Source organism: Etheostoma spectabile, chromosome 17, assembly GCF_008692095.1.
Source record: "Etheostoma spectabile isolate EspeVRDwgs_2016 chromosome 17, UIUC_Espe_1.0, whole genome shotgun sequence".
Lineage (NCBI taxonomy): Eukaryota > Metazoa > Chordata > Actinopteri > Perciformes > Percidae > Etheostoma > Etheostoma spectabile.
In genome coordinates this window covers 21,260,920-21,282,547 of record NC_045749.1, presented here as the reverse complement: position 1 = coordinate 21,282,547, position 21,628 = coordinate 21,260,920, and the positions used below count along the sequence as shown (strand labels likewise).

The window sequence follows — 21,628 nt, the reverse complement described above, 5'->3', positions numbered from 1 at the left end:
ACACACACTCCACCATTTTGCCCAATTTTTTTAATTATCTGGCGTTATCCGCCCACTTTGAGCTTAGTTTTGGCTCTTCAGGAACCTTTGGTAACTTCAACGAGACTACGTCCTTACTTAACTACATATTTGATGTACTCGTACTTTACTTTTCATGCCACTTTCTACTTCTACTCCGCTACAATTCAGAGAAAAATATTGTACTTTTTACTCCACTACATTAATCAACTTTAGTTACTTTACAAATTAAGATTTTTTCACATAAACACACAAAATAAGATGTGTTATTATAAATATTCCTACCCAACAATATACGGGCCTACAAGTACAGCTGAACTGATTAGCCGATTAATTACCTAGTTAAGTTGAGTTTCTAAAATGTGAGAAGCTTTTTGCATTGAGTACTTTTACTTTAAATACTTTAAGTATGTGGCCGGGTTAGCTCAGTTGGTAGAGCAGGCGCACATACTGTATATAGAGGTTTACTTTGCTGCATGTCATTCCCCCTCTCTCTCCTTTCATGTCTTCATCTGTCCTGTAGTATTAAAAGGACTAAAAAAACTGAAGTACACTTTCCTGACGATACATATTTTTACTTAAGTAACCTTTTCAACGTAGGACTTTTACTTTTAAGAGAGTATTTTTTACAGTGCGATATTAGTACTTTTACTTAGGTAAATATAAATACTTGTTCCACCACTGCACATAAAACATATCAGTACAGGTTGTACAGTTATTTTGTAAAAAATTAAAAAAGGTTGCAAACCGGGTTGCTGATAAACCTAATATCAATTTGTCTGTCAGACAAAACAAGACATTTCAAGATGCTTCTTTTGGCTTTATTTGGGCCTATTTTCTGACATTTAGTGGATCAAACTGTTAATAGAGAAATGAAAGTAATTGTTTCAGTTAAGCGCATTCATACCGAAACATAAAGTAAAGAAAGGAGGGTCTGTGTATTATTGCTGTACAGTAAATCTGATTCAGAACTTGACGGTGGTTTCCAGGATCTGTCTCTTATGACCTACTACATACTGGTATTCCTATTTTAGACCTCAGATCTGAGTAGTCATTTTTTAAAGGGCTGTTGAAGGGTATAACTTAGTTTTATGATTAGGATAAAGACTTTTTAGATAAGGCATGTGGTTGTGATGTGAAAGGTTAAAGTTTGCAGGTGGAGAATTATTAGTATAAGGTCAATGACACGCATTCTCACAAGAATAGTAACACAAATAAAAGAGGTGCTTGAGTTGTATTATCAGGTGCAGCAGATTAACATGTACCAATACTATTTGTAGACTTCCACATTTAAGGAATGTAAAAAAGGCAGGCCTTAATCACAGTTTCCCATTCACCTGTAAGGTTTTACTCCCCAGTAAACAGTGAGTAGAGTTCAGATAAAAACTCGTCACAATCTAATCAACAGCTGCCACACAAGACGATACACGCAACAACACAGAAACTCGCTGGAGAGACCAACTCAGACTACAGAGGTGTTTTGTCTTATTATTCCAGAAACATAAAATCCGACCAACACAGACAAAAACTTTCTCATGCTTGGCCAATTTCCTATATGCTGGATTCACAGTCAAGGAATGATGAGACACAAGTTCATAGAAAAGATGCAGAAGCACCTGTGCAAACAAACCACACAAAAAATATCCACACACACACTACTGTTTAGTCTGCAGGTGTTTTGTCTTGGTGATTGTTCTATACTTGGAAGGAGTTTTGGTTCAGAGAAAGATTGTATGAAAGGTTTATCACGGCTGAGAGAGCAGGTCGGTGACCCTCGTGGATTTGATAGAGCGTTCCCCATGCTGTTTTTTTTTTTTTCAACCTGTATATGAGCGTTGCAGCTGACTGGCAACACATTCTCATTGATAGTGATGACACAAGGGAGGAGCTGCTGAAAGGGAGAGCATTACACCCTGTTCTCATACTGCGTTTTGCTCTGCTGCTCACTGAGCAGCTCTGCTGGGACTCTTAAGGCCGTGACACACCAACTTGATAATCGGCCGTCGGACAGTCTGGCGAGGTCAGTGACTCGAGTCTGTAGGGTGCGTTCTGTGCCGTCGTCTGTTCGGAGCGGCCCAGAGGGGTAGTCGGCCTTCGTTTTGGCCGACCTGACATGGTCAGTTGGAAGGCGGGCACTGCCGACAGTCGGACTTAAATGACCAATCTGATTGGCGGAGTGCAAACCCAGTAACAGAAATTTCCAGAGAAACCAGGCCCATGTGAAGCATTCGTCCAATCAGCTGCCGGTTTTCATTTTTCATTAGCTCCACCTGCTGTTATGGAGACGTATTTCATCTCAGTATGTTCAGAGTCACTTTTTTTGACCAACTTGCGGAGACTGATCAGTCCAACTACCTTTTCTGCCGAGGGTCAGCCGTCTGCTTGGCGTGTCAGGGGCTTTAGAGCACTTAGGAGTGGAAATGATTGTTTAAGGACACTTTCAACTCTTTTATGATGGAGGGGAGTGATTTGACATAAGCATAGTACCAGTGTGTATCCGGTGTGAGTACACTGTATGCAGACCGTCTATAATCTAACTATAAATCAAGGAATCTCTTTGCGTATGTGTGTCTCCCACATGCTCAGTAGAGCAGTGGGGGGTTGCAACCTCCCTTGATGTAATAAGAGAGCCCAAGCATGTCTTCGCAGTGGGCTACCGGTGTCATGCCAGAAGTCAAAATCCGTCAAAAACTGATTGCGGTCTACCCTACCCTAAATTATTAAATTAGTCCCAAACACGTTAGATGAATGCCCGGGCTCTTGGGCTCTCCAGCACGTCGTTTTGTTGCCGGCGGTTGTGCACATTGCTACAGCCGTTCTGCACGCTGCATGCTTAAAGAGCATCAGGCAACCTCCCAACCCCGCCCACATCAATACCTGGATGTCGGACAGCTAGAAGAAAAAAAGGGGGCACGCAGAATGTCTAGATGAGCCACAGCCGAGTCGCTCCTGATTGTAAAATTGTAAGTGTGTGTGTGTTGGGGTGCTTATTCCCTGGAGTTCCTACTGTCTTTTTTCACCCAGCAGGTTTCCTTAGATTAGGGTGGCACCTAAATCATGGTTGCAGCTGTCCCAATGGTCCTGCTCCGCGCCCTACTATGCCCTGTTACACCCTGCTCCGCTCTGCAGTGTCCTGCTACACACTGCTATACTCTAGTTAGGTCCATGTAAATTATAGAGGGGTCTGGACCTAGTCTATCTGTAAAGTGTCCTGAGATAACTCTTTTTATGATTTGATACTATACATAAAATTGAGATGTGTGTGTGTGTGTGTGTGTGTGTGTGTGTGTGTAGACTGAGACCCACCTAATGATGAAAGGCATGAAAGGAGCCAGACCCAGAGGTGAAGATGATCCATCCATGGGAGAAGGGTAGAGTCGACTGAGCACGAGCAGCAGCAGGAACAGACTGGGGTGAAGCTTCACATGACCACTGTCACTAAACACACACACACACACACACACACACACACACACACACACACACACACACACACACACACACACACACACACACACACACACACACACACACACACACACACACACACACACACACACACACACACACACACAGTCAAAAGATTTATAAAATATGGTCGAAGGGTGTAGCCAGGGCCAGAGAAGAAGATTAAATCTGCACAGTCCTGCATAGATTGTGTTTCTCATTAACGTGAAATGGACAGAAAGAAAAAGCAGTCCAGTGAGAGTGACATTCTCTTCACCTCTTCACCACAACACAGCGCTTTCTACAGTTACTGTGGTGTCTTCCTGATTTTAGCAGCTTTTCCCTTTTCAACTTTCACAGAACATCCGACTCCGCCTCCAAGGTGAGCTAAAAGTTGCCCTAAAAATCTAATTATTTTCACTGCGGAGAGAAAGAGACACACCCACCCACCCACACCCACACACACTTTATGGAGCTAGAACAGTGACAGTAACCTGTGGTATTGAAAATAAAATTTGGCATTGAAACAACAAATATCGGCATTGAAAACTGTTGAACTGAAGGATAAAACACAAACATCAAAAAGTAATAATCTCATAATCCTATGATATTATTTCACTTTGACATTTGTTTGCATCATGATAGGTTTTTCAATGTCAATGTCAATTTTTTCTTGATGTCCGTGTCTTTTCAAAGACAGTTTTTTTTTACGCTGACAAGATTTTTACAATGTCACTGTTTTCAGTTTGAACTTTCTGTCCCTGTTTTGGCATAGGGAGGAGGGGCCTGATGGGAAGGACAGAGGGCGTGGCTTGTGGGAATTTACATAGGCTACTGGCGAGAGACCGCACCTCCATAGGAATCCTGCCATTTTTTCACACAGAAGCAGGCTGGTTTAGTGTTAACTTTTAATGTAGTTTGTCAGTGAATGCGTCCAGCCTTTTAGTGAGTGTGTGATTTGCCTAGAAACCTATTATGTGAAAAAATGGCCGATATGAACAGACTTACTTGAGATTTGGAGGTTCCAGGTGAACGTGTGGAAGACATTGCAGATATGCGGTTTTAACAACTCTGGGAGGATTCGTCTGGAGGTGCGGTCTCTCGCCAGTAGCCTCTGTAAGTTACCCGTAAGCCACGCCCCCAATATCCCTCCCCTCAGGCCCCTCCTCCCTATGCCAAAACAGTGACAGAAAGTTGAAACTGAAAACAGTGACATTGTAAAAATCTTGTCAGCGTAAAAAAAAAAAACTGTCACTGAAAAGACACGGACATCAAGAAAAAATTTACATTGACATTGAAAAACCTATCATGATGCAAACAAACGTCAAAATGAAATAATATCATAGGATTATGAGATTATTACTTTTTGATGTTTGTGTTTTATACTTCAGTTCAACAGTTTTCAATGCCAATATTTGTTGTTTCAATGCCAAATTTTATTTTCAATACCACAGGTTACTGTCACTGTTCTAGCTCCATAGCACTTCAGGTAGGAGCAAGATTAAAGAAACTGTCCTGGGCAGGGAATGGATTTTTTTATACATTTAAGTTACAGCAAATTGGGAATTATGCCTATTAGCTTTTTTGCCGAGAGAAGATCGGTACCACTCTCATTACTGTACACTAAATAAAGACAGAGCCAACTTAAAGACAGAGCCAGCAGACAAGAAGCTTAGCTTAGCATGAAGACTGAAAGTACGCTAAAGAGCTAACACTGGCTCTGTCCAAGGTTGAAAAAGTCCACCAACAGTACCAGCACCTCTAAAGATGTCTAACAAATGTTATATCTTGTTTGTTTAATCCATTCAGAACAAATATGTTGTGGTTTTACTTGGAGTTATGTGATGTAACCTGTCTCAGTTCCAGTTTTCATGCTAAGCTAAGCACCTGCTACCTCCAGCTTCATACTGTGTTCAGTGTACGGTCTCTCAGCAAGACAGTGAGTGTATTTCCCGTAAGAATTACATATAATCAACGTTCAATCCACAATATAACAGGGCTGCATTCCTCTAGCACTTTGATACACAGTGCATATCTAAAACCACCCACACTCCAATACACTCTTCTCCTCATCCGTCCTTTTTTATTACCTCCCTCCTTTCCTCCATCCAAATCTCATCACCCGCCAACTGAGTCACAATGGAAACTGTCCGTCTCTGCCAGCGGTTTCACAGTTTCACTCTGACACACTCACAGTGAAGGAAAGGAGGGAGGGGAATGGAGAAACAGACAAGAACTCCGACTACAGCACAAAGTAAGGGAAATGACTGTTGAGCGCCAGGCTTCGCTTTCAGAGCGGTTTTAATACTTCTTGTCCTGCTGTCAGGGTCCAGCTCTTTGGGGGAAGAATAAAGTGGAAATCAATTCCCCAAAAGTTTTGCAGAGTTTCCTATCGGCTGGGGAAGGATTTTTATCTCTAGCACCATTACCCTAGCAGTGTGTAAGGTGAACTTTTCATCTCATGAAAAGGGAATATCACGGGAAACGAGGGTTTACAATGTAGAGAGCGCCTGCATTTAAGCTTTGTGAAGGTCTGTAAGTGTGGTAGGTCTGCTTTTCTGGAGTGTGTGCATCAGGAGGGCAACGTGTCCTCCAGCCCGTCATTGTTTTTCACAGACCCCCTGTGAAAAACAACTTGTGCTTCTCATTACTTCATTCCAAAACACACATGGAGCCTTCCATGGGGACTGCCATAGATCGTCAAGATGGGAAATGGAAAAGCAGCTTAATTAGCAACTGGTCTAGTGTGTGTCAAGCGCAATGGGACAGGATGTGATGTCAGGGAGAGGGGGTTGTAGAGGTGAAATTGCAAACATATTAGGCCTTGTTGGGATACAGCTGGAGGCAGAAACACTTGACAGGATGAGAGAGCGACTCTGTGGCTTTTAACGACATTCTAAAATTCCATGTTGAGCTCCTCCAACTCCTCAATCATCTCCAGTACCCGGGTGTTTGATTAAAGGGTTATTTTAGTTTTACATCTTTTAAACAAGAGTAGAAACAGAACGCTGACCTTAAGTATTTGTGCTCTTCATGTGGAAAGCAGTGAAGAGGAAACAGTAGCAATGACTCAAAAGAAGCTCTAAAGTAAACTAAAGCTTGAGTTTGCCATTTAGTTTCCAGTCAGACAAATAAATCATCAGTTTTATTTAGAAAATTAGAGAAAAGTAGTTGGGATACGATGTGAAAAACTATTTTCTTTGGAAGTGAAAGCTGTGGCAGATAAGACTGTTTGTACTGCGAACGAATCACTGCACAGCAGTTTCAAATGTGGGCACTGACCTGAAATAGTTTCAGATAAACTTGGTTACGTTTGCTACACTGAGATAATAACCTTAGGAATTTGATATGCACGGACAACATTTTTCTTACTAAGTCAGTCTCCTTACCTGCATGCTAGGAGCTCCAGAATATCAATGTCAAAACCAAGAGTTGGTGCATTTAAAAAGACAGCAATAGGGTAAAGTGACAGCTAATAATACTCAAAACTGAAACTATAGAACAAAGAATTCAGCTTTTCTAGCAGTGAAACCGCTCATAAGTAAACAAAATCTTTGACTATTTTAGTCTGGCTTTAGGCCAAGACCAAGTTTGAACATTTAAACAACGTCAATTCACAACAACAACAACAACAACATTATCAACCACACATGGAGTATTAGTATTAGTATTAGTAGTAGTGTAGTAGCAGGTCAAAAAAGAGCTGGATACAACTCAACAGAATGAGATGCCCACACTCTGCTAACTGCAACTGCAACGTTTGAACACATTGACTGGTCAAAGGAGAAATGGCTCAACATTCTGGGGACTGATGAGAGCAAAATTGTTCTTTTTGGGTCTAGGGGCGCTAACATTTTGTCCAACCCCTGCACTGAATTCCAGCCCCAGTACACTGTGAAGACAGTAAAGCATGGTGGTTATGGGGATGTTTCTCCTACTGTGGTGTTGGGCCTATTTATCACATACCAGGGATCATGGGTCAGTTTCAATACATCAAAATACTTTAGAGGTCATGTTGCCTTATGCTGAAGAGGAAATGCCTTTGAAATGGGTCTTTTAACAAGACAATGACCCAAAACACACCAGTAAGTGAGCAAAGTCTTGGTTCCAGATGAGCAGATTGATGTTATGGAGCGGCCACCCCAATCCCAGGACCTCAGTCCCATAGAACACTTGTGGGGTGACATCATAAATGTTGTTTCTGGGACAAAACCCAGTAATGCAGAGGAACTGTGGGATGTAGTTCAATGGTCCTGGGCTGGAATACCTGTTCACAGGTGACTCCATGCAACACAGATGTGAAGCAGTTCTCAGAAATAAGGGTTATGCAACTAATTATTAGTGCGGTGACTCAACGTAAAGCAAACCCTTGAGACAGTTTTCAGTTTAGACAGTAAATGTTTGAGTTTGTAAAGAAAAATGCAAATATTACAGCCTAATATTCCTTTTGATCATACTCACATTTGGTCATGTTTTGATTTGGAATTGAATGTGAAGTGTTCCCAATGCATTGATATTATGGAATTAAAAGCTACTCTAGGGCTTTTGAGCCTTATTCAGTTTTTTTAAACACACTGCTATTATTCTGAACACAACTGTAGCAGAGTGCATGTACTGTACATTACAGCCCCTTTTTGTGGACACCGGAATTGTTTTTTATTCATTAGTGCTTGTTTTGGGGGGAGGGGAAGCATTTGTGGAGGATTACATATTATATAATGTACAGACTCCAAAGTACAACCTTATAGTTCAACATCTCATTTCTATAATCTTTACTATATTGTGACCTATTTTAGGAATACACTTGTACTTAACTTCCACAAGACTGGTCTAAAACCACTAACAGCAGCTCTCTTGTCTCCTGTCCTGCTGTGTATTGCTACAACATGGTGCGGTCGGTCTGTTTGGGTGGCGCGATATGATGAAATGATGTGGGAAGTCAGAGAGCCGAGATCTGGTTCCGTGGGAAATTTGCAAATGTTTTAACAAGGGTCGAAAGGAGTGAGGGGAATTGTGAAAGAGCCGGTCTGCAAGAGCAGTCAATTAATTGGATCCATATTAAGATAAGGCCGCCCTGGGAGCTGTTGGACGACTCCGATGCTTTTAAAAGAGGGAGTTTGGGCTGTGGTGAAAGATAAGGTCAATCAATCTCCACACTGCAAAAACAACAAAACTAAATCTCGACGAGACTTTTATTTTATTCTATCGTAAACTCTTATTCTTTGATCAAATAGTCGGTTGAGCAAGAGATATTTTAGAAGGAAAAAAAAGGCCCACACGAGAACTCAATCTTGGGCAATACTACTTGATTAGAGAAAATCGAGTTCAAAGTTCAGGTTCCCACAATCTGTTATAGGACAAACCAAAAGTTCACTAACCTTTCCTCTTTGTTACTCCTGGAAGCCTCCCAGCACAAAAACACCCCTGCTTAATCAGCTTAAGAAAAAAAAGAAAAAGCTGTTCCATGTGGCTTAAATGTAAGTCAAATTAAAGCTATAATGGGACCAAGGGAGTGTGAAAAGCCATGGCAAGGGCTGAATGTGGAGTGTGCATGTGTGTGGATTAAGGTGGACCACCTCACCTTTCCACCGTGGCTGCAGCCTCCTCCAGCTGGTTCAGAAGGAATGGATAGAGAGCTGGAAACCGAGTGAAAAACTCTCGGCCCGTCATCCTGAAAGGAGAGACCGAAGGAGCATGATTTTTATTTTAGAAGTAATAGGGCAACTTAAGCATGAACAAAATACAGCATTACAGAAATAAGGATTCTCGCAAACAGCATATTTGTAAAGCAAATAGCCACCAAAGTCCTAAAACACTGTACTTTTTATTAATACTCTGCATAATGTGGGGGCTTCTTTGTTCATGGTGGCGGTTCCATATTTAAGTTTTAAGGCTTACATATATTGATCAAGAGTCCATGCTAGCAGCTCTGTGAGGCTCTACCTAGGCACAGCAGTGGCTTGAGCTAAATGCTAACATACTCACAAAGACAATGGTGATCGGCTGTTTAGCATGTATCATGTTTACCATGGTCGCCATTTTAGTTTCACATGTCCGCATGCTAACACTTGCTGATTACCGCTAAACACAAAATGGGAAATCCATTAGTTTGGCAGGTAAGAGAAATTAAAATTAAGACCTGATGATGGTGCTAGATGAAAAGTCACCAACAACATTTCGGTGTGAGGTGGACATGAATGTCTGTACCACATTCCATAACAATCCATTTCATAGTTGCGAAGATATTTCAGTGTGGTCCCAAGTGACCACCAGTCTGATATTGGACTCCATAGAGCCACAATGCCAATATTATGATATATGATGATTATGTATAGTAGAATATTTTGAAAATGCAATAAGGAGATGTTAAAAAAGCAAAGACGATGTGGTATGTTGTGTAATTAAACAACAATCATAAACAATGCTATTAGCAGGTACATATCAGGTCAAATAATACAATTTGAAAGGCTATAATCAATCCTGCACTTAGTGATACCAGATATTCGTCAAAACTATGGAATCACTGGAACATGCATTTGTACCTGTTTTAATCATTGAGCATTGCAATTGGTAAATTTGTATGTATGTGTGTTTCTTGTTGTGATATTGTTGGGGATCAGTTTGTCTATATGTATTTATGTCTGTGTCTGGTCTGAACCCCTTTTGTAATGTGTTTTTTGTTTTTAATCATCTGGACCTTGAGTCTGTAAAATAAAGAAATAATAATATCTTCACGTGTTCTGGGAGTGTTCTCCTGTTGGCCAGTTCTGGAACAATATTTCATCCTAAATTTCCGCCTTAATTAATGTTACTGCGCCTGTTATCGTCAATGTTTTGATTATGAAGGACCTTTTAAAGCTAAAAAATGTGCTGTGTTTGCTGGACTTACAGCTGCTAAGAGGATGATTGCAACCCGTTGGAAACCACCTCAGGATTTATCTGTTCTACATGGATCCTTTCTTTTTGGATGTTGTATGAACTATCCACGGCTCCCATTAATGGTACCCCAGGACAGAGTTTGGACCCTTGGCTCAGCGTTGTCTTTGTATTCTATGTGGTGATTATGTGTTAGACTTTACTTCTGTTTGCATGTGTGATTGGTCCCTTGTCTATGTGTGTGTCTGCGTATGTGTGCGTTTCTGTATGACTGCTTCTGCGTGTATTATTTGTAAGCTGTGGATGTCACTTTTTTCTGTTAGTTTCTTTTGTTTATACAATATTTTAATATATGGTGGAGTGCAAACACAGTAACAGAAATTTCCAGAGAAACCAGGCCCATGCGGCTCTGGCTCAGTGGTAGAGCTAGGTTGCCTGCCAATTGGAAGGTTGGTGGTTCAATCCCTGGCCCTGCATGGCCTTGTCGAAGTGTCCTTGGGCAAAACACTGAACCCCGAGTTCTGAACCCCCCCCCCCAGTCTTTCCTCTCTGTATGTTTTGGCCCTGGGACACGTTTTTATGTTCCATTGTTTTGCCTGTGGTTGGTTTGTGATTTTCCTTAATTTGTAGAATAAAAAATAATAAAAAAACATTTGATCACAAACAAACAATGCTATTGGAATTGGAAAGAAGCAAAAACTGTGTTACAGCTTTGAGCTAGTACACTGTATAAACATGCAACATAGAATCTCTGCAGAGTGTAAAGCTGATTGCCATCATATGTCACTGTCCACATTGATTAGAATTAACCAGAAGTACTAGCGGACGCAACTTTCAGTTAATTTAATTACCTGGCAGTTAGTCGTGATTAAATTCTTATGCTTTGAATAAAAGTGACATAACAAGAAACAGCAAGGAGCAGAGAAGAGGCAAATGATTGAGAGAGCATACTGATGCCAATTACTCTCTACTTAAACAAATCCAGCCTTTATGTTTGCTTACCCAGCTAGAAATTACAGTCACGTGTGTTTGTGCGTACTCATACACAACTGTCAATAAAATGACAAACTTTATATTTAACACTAGCGGTCTTGCTGCTGCAACAGCAAGACCTTAACATTCAGCCTCAAGGCCAATAAAGTTTTTATTTAACTCTGCCTGTCTAAATCAAGTCGCTCCTAAAGGGAAGAGGTCTGGTCTGCCAAGCACATGATCACAAGCCTGGGGAGATTGCACACACACACACACACACACACACACACACACACACACAACACACACACACCACAACACCACACACACACACACACACAACACACACACACACACACACACCACACACACACACACACACACACACACACACACACACACACACACACACACACACACACACACACCACACACAGTTCAGTTAAAAGCAGGCACAGTCATGGTAGTAAAAAGGGAGTCATGAACTGCAAATTCTAACCACATTAGAAAATGAAATAATGTAAATGATGTTCACTGTATACATGTGTAAATAAAAAACAGGAGTGCCAATGTTGTGCGTGTTTGTGCGCGCCCCGCTCTCCTCTACTCTTTCTAATGAGAGTCTCTCTGTCTGACAAGACTCTGCGCCTGGAGGACAGGGGTCAGAGGTTGTGTTGGAGCGGATTAGATGGGGTAAAAGGGCTAAGGGTCACAAAAGAGGAGAAGGGAGGTGTAAGTGAAAAAGCCTGGTCATGTTTGTGGGCTCACAGCTGGGTGCACACTCATACAGGCTGCATTAACTTGAAGGCAAATGAGACTGATTCACACACACAAAACGTTTGTTAAAGATTGGCACAAGGGAAATAGAATATTCACAGAATGCATATACAAAATGTTATAAAAAAAAAAGGTGGTGGAGAACTACTTAACCACGATTTTGAGGTATTTGTGCAATGGCTATATCTAGTTTATGTTACTTTATTCTTTCACAGGTTAATGTCATATTTATACAACAGAACCTTTCATATCAAGATTTTAAAAGTTATTATCAAAGGAAGCAAAAATTATTTCAGTTTATAAATAACTGTTTAAGACCCAAAAGAGGTACAATTATCAAATATTTCACACTAAAACTACAGATTAGAGAAAATTTCAAAAACAGAATATAAAGGTGTAGCTGTAACCACTGGACAAAACTAACAACCCTCCACCTCAACCTAAAAAAAACCATGAAAATATTATATAAATATAATGTATGGTACTAACATTCTAATAAATGAAAACAACATTCCAGTCGCAGTCGTACCACTTTTCTGTACTTGGCACTTCATTACTTACATTTGTGTGTACTTTTACTTGAGCAAGAGGTTCTTATCAGTTTTGTATTGATACTTTGCTAAGTAAAAAAAAAAAAAAAGGAGAATGGGAAAGGCCAACAACCAATAACTTGCATGCATTTATTTCAATTTATATAGATCAAAGTACACCCTGAAGACTTTTGAAAAGGCGGTTTTAATAAGCTGAAATAAATGTGTTTGAGTTATGAGAGTGCTGCTTTCCCTTTCTAGTTTTTATTTAATTTAAAAGCACCTAGAGTAAGTGACATTGCTATGGAAATGTTTGCATGTACAAGAGCACATGTAGTGCAAAGTGAGGACTTGACGTAGGCTGAAGATAAAGCTGGGGGCTTTGGTTGGAATGCAGAGAGCAATGTTCACTCTGTCAGCTTTGTTTACAGTTGCATTTATCTCAGCAACGATATCGGATCAACATCGATGCACGGTCACGGAGAGCAGAAGCCTGAACTTAGTGGAACGATGATCCACAAGCAAACAACATGCTTGGATTCAAGTAACTATGGCCAATACACATAATTCCCACAGACAGCAACAAGCTCAGTCTTCCCAAACACACATTTACTCAAAATGTTAAAATAAACTGGTTTCGTGTGCGAGGGGAACTATGTCTGTGCTCCGGCTTCAGTGGAGCAAGAGGCCTCTACGAACACACAGCCAAATATTAGAGTGGACAAGCTGTCACAATGCGTTTTCGGCCGCCAGAGATCCCAACCGTAAAATCATGGTAATAACCGAGACCAGACACACAACAGACTGTGGAAAAGACGCAATTAAAAAATTCAACATTTCCGATCCATCCGATGACATTCACTTACATGTTACAAGAACACTATAGCAACTGAAAAATGAGTGATTCCTAAAAGAAGTAAAAAAAAAAACATGTACATGCATTGTAAAGACACTAAAATGCAGCTTAGAGTTTAAATGCCAATTGTTCTTTTGTCATGAATCGCAACACACAAACGGTGAAACATGCATATAATAATAACCCCAAGCAGTCATTATGAGCAGCAGACAAGACGAGTGGGAGGTATCTGACAGCCTTACAAAGGGAGAGACAGCAGGTTAAAAACACAAGTGAAAACAGACGAGATAAACAGGAGCAGCCTTGGCTTGGTTGAGAGTATTCAGAGGTTTTCAGAAAAGCAGCCAATAGAAATAAAGGAAAGGGAACCAGACAGAGCTTCCTGGAACAGGGCCTAAGCCTTGTGAAACGTTACCCTGGATTATCTATGGGTTAACAAAATCACTTTCTGAGCTCAATATAGACCTTAATACAACTATCACATAGCCCTACAGCCAAACACAACATGCACATTATTGTTCATGTTTGTTTTAATGTGCCCTGAATGCTAAATGGAACTCTATCAGTTCCAAAAGGGGCCAGTAAGATATCAATCATATACATGTTTATATGATTAATGATAGTTTCATGGTGTACAGGGCTACTGCAGCTTTAAACAAGACCAAGAGTCTACAGCCATGCTAACAGCTCTGTGAGGCTCTACTTATAGCGCGTTACATCTACCATTAGCTCTAGCCAAGTTAGCCAGTGTTAGCAATGCAGCATAACAACACTGTCCACAGATAGAAGATGGACGACTGATTTATTGAGACACAAATAACAAAGAACTGCTTATAACTGTATGTTACTACAGCTTTCACAACTGTTGATGCACGGGGCAGCCATGTTGGATATTTAGCTCGGGGTACTCGGTGGTTGCCCGAGTTCCGAACACGGAAATCCAAGGTCGTGGGGCGTTTTTACGACCTCGGCTTCGGAAAATCCGAGTTCCGAGTACAAATAGAACGCATTATTATAGGCACACGCATGCTTTAAACTAAATGTCAGCATGCAAACATGCTCATAGTGACAACAATGCTAACATGCTGATGTTTAGCATGCATAATAATAGCCATGTTAACAATTTGAGGTAACAAAATACAGAGATAGAGCAGGGACATGGTAAGCCTAGCTTAGCATATACAGAAATATAATCCTCACAAGATCAACTCTGTAATCAGGCAAGCATCCTGATAACGTGAACGCCCGCAAATCGGAAATCTAGCAAATCGCTACCAGACTTTTAAAAGAAGTCCACCGTACACAAAATAGGATGAAGTAAGGATAAAGTAAAACAACATGCACAAGGTTTAGTACCTTTGATACTTTTGAATGCATCATTAATGGAAATTGTATGTGGTATCAAAAATGTATTGATAGTTGCATACTTTTGACAACCTTAATATGTACCATCCATCCCATTAAAGATGGACACAGTATCAGAGTCTAGCCCCATGGTAACGGCTCTGTGAGGCTGAACTGCACTGCTATGAGCAAAAAATGCTAACATCGGCATGCTAACATGCTGATGTCAAGGAGATAGAATGATCATCGTTTTAACGTGCTAACATTTGCTAATTAGCACAAAATAAGAGTACAGCTGAGGCTGTTTATTGTTGGGAGTTTTGCAAGTATTATGTCACGCACTTAAGTAATGGACAACTAGAAATCTTGATGCAATGAACAACACATTGTCATTAGCTTGTGCTCTGTACTTCAAAAAAGGTCAGATTCCAGCTGTCTGAAGATGCAGTCCTTGATGACTAACATTTGATTCATAGTTGTTTTCTTGTGTTTCTTCTTATCTATCTATGAATTTCAGCATTTCACAACATGTGGAAAAGACATTCACATTTCTTCAAATATTTTCCTGTGTGTATATAAGCCTGGGGAACCTGTTGCAGCATCCAAAGAGCTCAACTCCACTTATCATCTATCTAAGTTAAATACAACAAATCGTAAAATATATGAGGAAGGAAACTTGACCCAGGTCTGCTATCATTTTCATCATCAAGCTTTGGATGGCTGTGTGACAAGGCATTCGGAGCCTGTTATAATTTAAGACTCTTTTCCAAAAACCTCAAAACAAATCCACATTTTTTCAAAACAATCCTTGAGAGCAAAGCAGGACTAGCAACTGATAGCCTTCCAACTACAATGAAATCAATGAAATCTAAACAGATTCCTCATGTTGACTGGGTGTGTGGCGGTTGCATCTTAGCCACCAAAATAAAAACCGACAGCTTCTCAAATATGTATTGTTCATTATTCATTACTTTATGTTGGTTAGTGGCTTTTGGCTCCATATACGTTTCTGGTCATCTCAACACGTTGGCCCAGAAAATGTGTAAACATGCATGTTTCATCATCTGTGTTGTTGTTGAGTGTGTCTCTGGAAATTAACGTGAAAAATGTTTTCCAAAATAAAAACTGATTAGACCAGACAGTCTTTTGTATGTTATTGTCCTTCTGATGCCACACCTTTGCTGAATTATACTTCAGGCCTTATCAACTACAGCCCACAGGTATGAAACCAGCTGCAACAGAACCCACTGCATGGTCCCTGTGGTTTTTAATAGAGCATCAATAAAAATAACTTCATACTGTGTGTTTCTATTTTATCTTTCCATGTGAAATGGCCCTTTTTTCTCTGCATCCAGTGTCTTTTCCTTATTGCTGGTACAGCACCAGTGGAGAGTTGCATCTCCACATGTAATAACAACCAGCAGTGGGTTTGAGTAGAGTGAAACCTTCATTTCAGCCAGAGTTGTGTTACAACAGTGTCCCCCGGTGGTGTAAAACAAAAACTGTTACACAAGTCCTCTGAATTGCTTTCTTGTAGATTTGTGTTGATGTACTACAAATATAGATGTATTACATCCTATGCTAGGCAGCCGAGCTTAGCATCTAAAATAATAAAAAAGTAATATGTCAGAGACAATTACAGAATTGACTGTGGACAGACTGACACGATAAATAGCATTTTTTTAACAATTGAACTTTTGACACAAGTGGATATTAAGAGGACTTACCTCAAGGTATTTAATATACAGTATTAAATGTGTGTGAGTGTTACGTAGAACTTTTTTGCACTAATAATTGTGACATTTGGACCTTGTTTGCATAGACATGACTCATAACAAATGTAAGCATCTCATTCTGCACTGATGCACATGACATTAGACCTGAACTGTTGGAGCAGTATCAGAGGGAGAGAAGCAGCAGACCTGTTCTTTTTTGAGTGCTCGTCCTTCCCTTTCTTTACTCCAAAGATCCTTGTGATCAGAGTGCTGAAGAGAAGAGTGGAAGAGTTCCTCACCTGGGGAAAAAAAAACAGAAAGACGATGGAAGACAGGAGAGAGAGAGAGAGAGAGAGAGAGAGAGAGAGAGAGAGAGAGAGAGGAGAGAGAGAGAGGAGAGAGAGAGAGAAGAGAGAGAGAGAGGAGAGAGAGTGTGTATGTCTGAATGGGTCAGTGCCTCTAGTCTATCTAGTCTGCCCTCAGTAATATAAATATTAGAAACGCCTCCCTAGAGAGACGGAGTGAAAGACTGGGATGCTGTTGGGGTGCATGTTAATCTGTCTAGATTCAAAGTACAGAGACAAATATAAATAATAGAAGAAGAAAACTTGGAAGATGAAACTCACTGCCCAAACAGGAGAGGTGAAGCCGAGTACAGCAGCTTGCATTCCCTCTGAGACGAAGGGAATGATGTTTTCCCCCAGGCGAGTGTCCCTGTACAGAGCCCTGAGGATGTTCAGAGCATGGACCTGTGGCAAGGTAAACAGATAACATTTAACCGTTCAGCGGACTACCGTCACTACTTGATGAGGCCAAAAGATTTTTAAAAATCACATCGTGAGCTGCAAAGGATTGACATCCTGCTGAGGCCTGAAACTTAGCAGCTTTTTTCTAGATATGGATGGTCTCCTCAGGTTTCTTTCATTTTCAGAATACATTAATACTACACAGACTGCCTACAGACCTGAAAACACCACCTGACTAGTCAACTAATCGGCCGTTTTGGTCTTAGTTGAATAAGATTCCTTCATTTTTTTATGCTCTCTTATGCTGAATGACTTATTTCCAACCTACGAGTACTGGTAAACACAGGATTCAAAGTGGTGCTTTTGGATAATTTTTGGTGGTGAAAATCAGTTTTATAGATGATAAATGGACTGCAGTTATATTGTGCGTTACTAATCATAACGAACACTCAAAGCACACACATCGGTCAATCAAATCAACTCATTGATTAGTCGACAAATTCATATGACTGGTAATAGAGTACACATTTTTTTGTCAAGGACAGCCTTCTTCTAACCTAGTTCTTATGTGTGTTTACATGATCAACAAACTTTTAGGGAAGGCCAAAGTGTATTAGGGATGATAGTCAAGCAAGAACTCAGATCCACACTCCTCACAATGCCATTTCAGTTCAGCAAACAGCTCTCCAGTGTAAGATCTGACTGGATAAAGGACTCGTGCATGGAGCTACTGGGTGGTCAAACCTGAGGGACGGTGGAGCTGTCAGTGTTCCTGTCAGCAGAGGGCATGGCCAAAGCAGTCAGTTCTCTCATGGTCATTTTCAACAGACTGCAACTTGACGACTTGGGCTCAGAGGAGAGCAGAGCCTGCGGAAGTTAAAAAAAAGAAGAAAAAATCATCAAAACACAACAGACATGCAGTAGGTACAATTCAAAAAAAGTCACAAAAAAGGTCAGTGCATGTCTCTACAACACACGGACATGTCAGAGATACTAATAACGTGACTGTCTTCACCAGATCTTGGTTTTGTTAAAAGAGTACTCCATCAATTTAGCACTGCACTCCATTTAACACAAAGGATCACAATTGATAGAGCAGAACCGAAGGTATTGTTCTTTTATTCCAGGCATTCTTCTTCCTAAATCTGGTGTCTACATTCCCCACAATTCAACTTTACTGCCGACAGTTTGGCCAGGAAATTTTCATTTTCAAACTTGTGTTCTCGGCCCCAACCGATGCTGCCTCATGCCATTTTAAACGTTAAACATCAAGAGGTTTTTTCACTTTTTCAGTAACATGATATGAGGGCTTTGTACTTGTTGCGCTAACCAGAGCTGCAATAACAGCATGTGCAATAGTTATCTGCAGCAATTAAGCTTTCAACTTTCTGGATATGATGCAATCCTGATATTCATATTGTAAGAATTTGTACAGTACATTTGCTCAAGTTTTAATTGTTGAGGCCAGAACTTACTGTCCTGATGATATAATCTAGTCATGCTGTTATTTGTTAAGTTCATATGTAACGGAAAGATTTTTGTTTTTGCAGGCGAATGGCACTTCATTTAATCAGACCCTAAAAACTACACGGTTTCATTAAACTCAATATGATAATGCAATGTTATTGACCTGTCAATATATTAATAAAAAGCAGTCGGTAAGTAGTTTGAAAAATGTAACAAGTGGGAAGCCACTGCATATCATCTACCTTTTGTTTAAAGTCATAACATTATACGGTGTATATTATATGGTGTACAATTTGGCAAAAAACGGCAACTGATGCATTTGTCAACAGGCCACATGAACTACTGTCAGATCTACAATTTAAATAAGTATCCATATCAGTCAATCTTTTTAATTAAGTTACTTCTTACTTTTGTTGGAGCAATAGACCTCTTATCTGAAGTTAGTTAAGCCCATCACTGCATACTGTACAGTGGTATTCTATCACATAAAAATCCAGCTATAGGATTACGTAACTTTGCCTATACTGATAATCATTTCTAAAAATGTATACTGTTTATTGATCCCCAGTGGGGAAATTATACTTTACACTGTGTTTTGTTCTGATAGATTCACTGAATGACGTCATTTGTATGTGCCGGGATGGGAGTTGGGAATGTAGGAGCGAGGAGGTGACAGCAACTGACTGCTGTGTGAGAGAGGAGTTCTCCTACTGTGGGAGCCAGCTGTGTGTCTGGCCTGGGTTATGGTCAGAGCGTAACGCTCGCCAAAATGCAACCTAGGGTCTCTTTGTGAATGGACCTGAGTCAACGTTTTGTTTAAAAGCATAATTAGGATGGAAACTCCACTTTTAAGGTTAGACTTTAATGGCGTTTTTCCACTGCTGGTAACGGCTCGCCTCGGCTCGCATAGCAACGCGTGATGACGTAATTTTCAGCGCGACTCACAACAGCACGTTGGCTACCTGCCGCAGCCAGAAGATATGTTTTGTTTCAAAAGAAGCTGAAGGAAGCAACAAAAATCACAGCTAAAAAAACGGGAGTTTGGGAATTCTGACGGAGTTCAGACGTCAACATGACGGTTGTTTGCCGACACAACAGGGTAAGTTAAGTTTCCTGGTAACGTTAGCTAACATTTGCATGTGTTCAGCGTCGCAGTCAGTATTTACTATACGCTATATAAAGTACATGAACTTTAGCGACCATGATTACACACCAAAACATGTTTGCTGTGTACTGTTCGTGTTTCAGAGCATTCACGCTTTGTAAAATCGCCGCCGCAGACCGTCCGGTGGGCGATGTCCGACCGGTGAGATCTCTGGTTCTGACCTGCTGGGCTTCGTATAATCTGTATGAGAGTCACGGAGAGGCTTATGACAACGACTGGGATGCATCTGGGCCAGCAGAGCCAGCGGGGACACTGTCACAGGGGGCAGAGGAAGAAGACCGGGAATAGTTTGGGAGGGTTTGATGCGCTACTTGAAAAGCTAAATAAAAACTTTTGTTATATTTATTGTCTTGTTTTTTTAAAGTAACAGTGTGCAATATTGGAAACGACATGAAGCCGCTAGTAGCCCGAACAGTTGAAAAGTGAGAATAGTGCAGAGAGTGGATAATCTGTCGGTGTCCGGCTAGATTTGTTTTAAATGTCCCGTTTGTTCTGGAAACACACTCTGCACTCTTGTTTGCTAAAAACGCGGTCATAAGTGACGATTCTCCGACCAACCAGCGGTCTGCAGGTTTTCACGTCACCTTTTGGTATCGCCTCGGCTCGCTTGGAACCTCATCTGAGGTAGTACTACAAAAAGTACTTGGTAGCGGGTCCCAGGGATTTTTTTCGTAATGGAAAACCAAAAAAAGGCGAGTAAAGTCGAGACGAGTCGAGTAGATACCACGCAGTGGAAAACCGCCATAAGACTATGATAGCATCAAAATCACCATTTTTAAAACCTTGCAGACACTGAAAACACAGAAACTTTGCTCCAAGTATCACCAGGGGCTCTGCACATGAACTCAGCATTGAGAACACTGTTTGTGTACACATAGTTTACCAGAAAGAGGTTTTAACAACTCACTGTAGCGGTTGTTGTTTCAGGGCGCTGCCATCTCACCGGTCAAAAAGAGTCAATCTCCGAAAGCGAATGAACAGACTTTATAGGAGGAAATGTCATTCTTATATGAGGCTCCTTTTCAACTACAAGGTCAATATTGTTTTTCACTAACAACCAAACAAGGAATTATCCGTGCATTTGTATGGAACTAAGCTTTAGAAGCTTTCCATCTTAATTTTCCTGCCTTAACCATTTTTGGAAAAACCAACCGCTACAGTGAGTTGTTAGAACCTTTCCTTCTAGTAAACTCTGTGTACACAAACAATGTTCTCAATGGTGGAGTTCATGTGTAGAGCCCCTGGTGATACTATAAGTTGTGCCAAGCCTCCCATTCAAAAGGTCACTTGACCGAAAAACGATAAATCTTAAAAGTGGCGCTTCCGTCCTAATTATGCTTTTAAACAAAAGTTTGACTCGGGTAGATTCACAAAAAAACCCTAGGTTGCATTTTGGCGAGAGTTCTGCTTTAAGGGTGAGGTGTGGGAGGGATGTAGAGATGGGGGATGGAGGTATGGTGGAGATGAGGAAGAGGCGGAACAGTCTGGCTCTCATAAACTCTTGGGGGGGGTTGGGGTGGAGGCAGGTTAAGAGGAAGAGGAGGGCAAGCACGGTTCCTGTGAAGTCTGTCCCAGGTCAATCCGACCCTGAGCACGAGGAGCCACCTTCCCGACCGACGCTTTCTGGTGAAAAAAGCACCGACTTGCCAAGGTGTCGACTTCTGCCTCTCTTCAGACTTCCTGTGCTCTGCTCAACACTGCCTTATTCTCCTTTA

The 21,628-nt window shown here is 40.9% G+C and overlaps 1 protein-coding gene across 1 annotated transcript in view; it reads right to left on the bottom strand.

The window, feature by feature from the left end:
* thada (THADA armadillo repeat containing) overlaps nucleotides 1-21,628 on the bottom strand; it is a 110,838-nt gene that overhangs the window by 59,899 nt on the left and 29,311 nt on the right. The window contains 5 exon segments of the mRNA XM_032542159.1: nucleotides 3,325-3,456; nucleotides 9,047-9,136; nucleotides 16,743-16,834; nucleotides 17,162-17,284; nucleotides 18,026-18,148. Coding sequence (XP_032398050.1) covers nucleotides 3,325-3,456; nucleotides 9,047-9,136; nucleotides 16,743-16,834; nucleotides 17,162-17,284; nucleotides 18,026-18,148 — 560 coding nt within the window.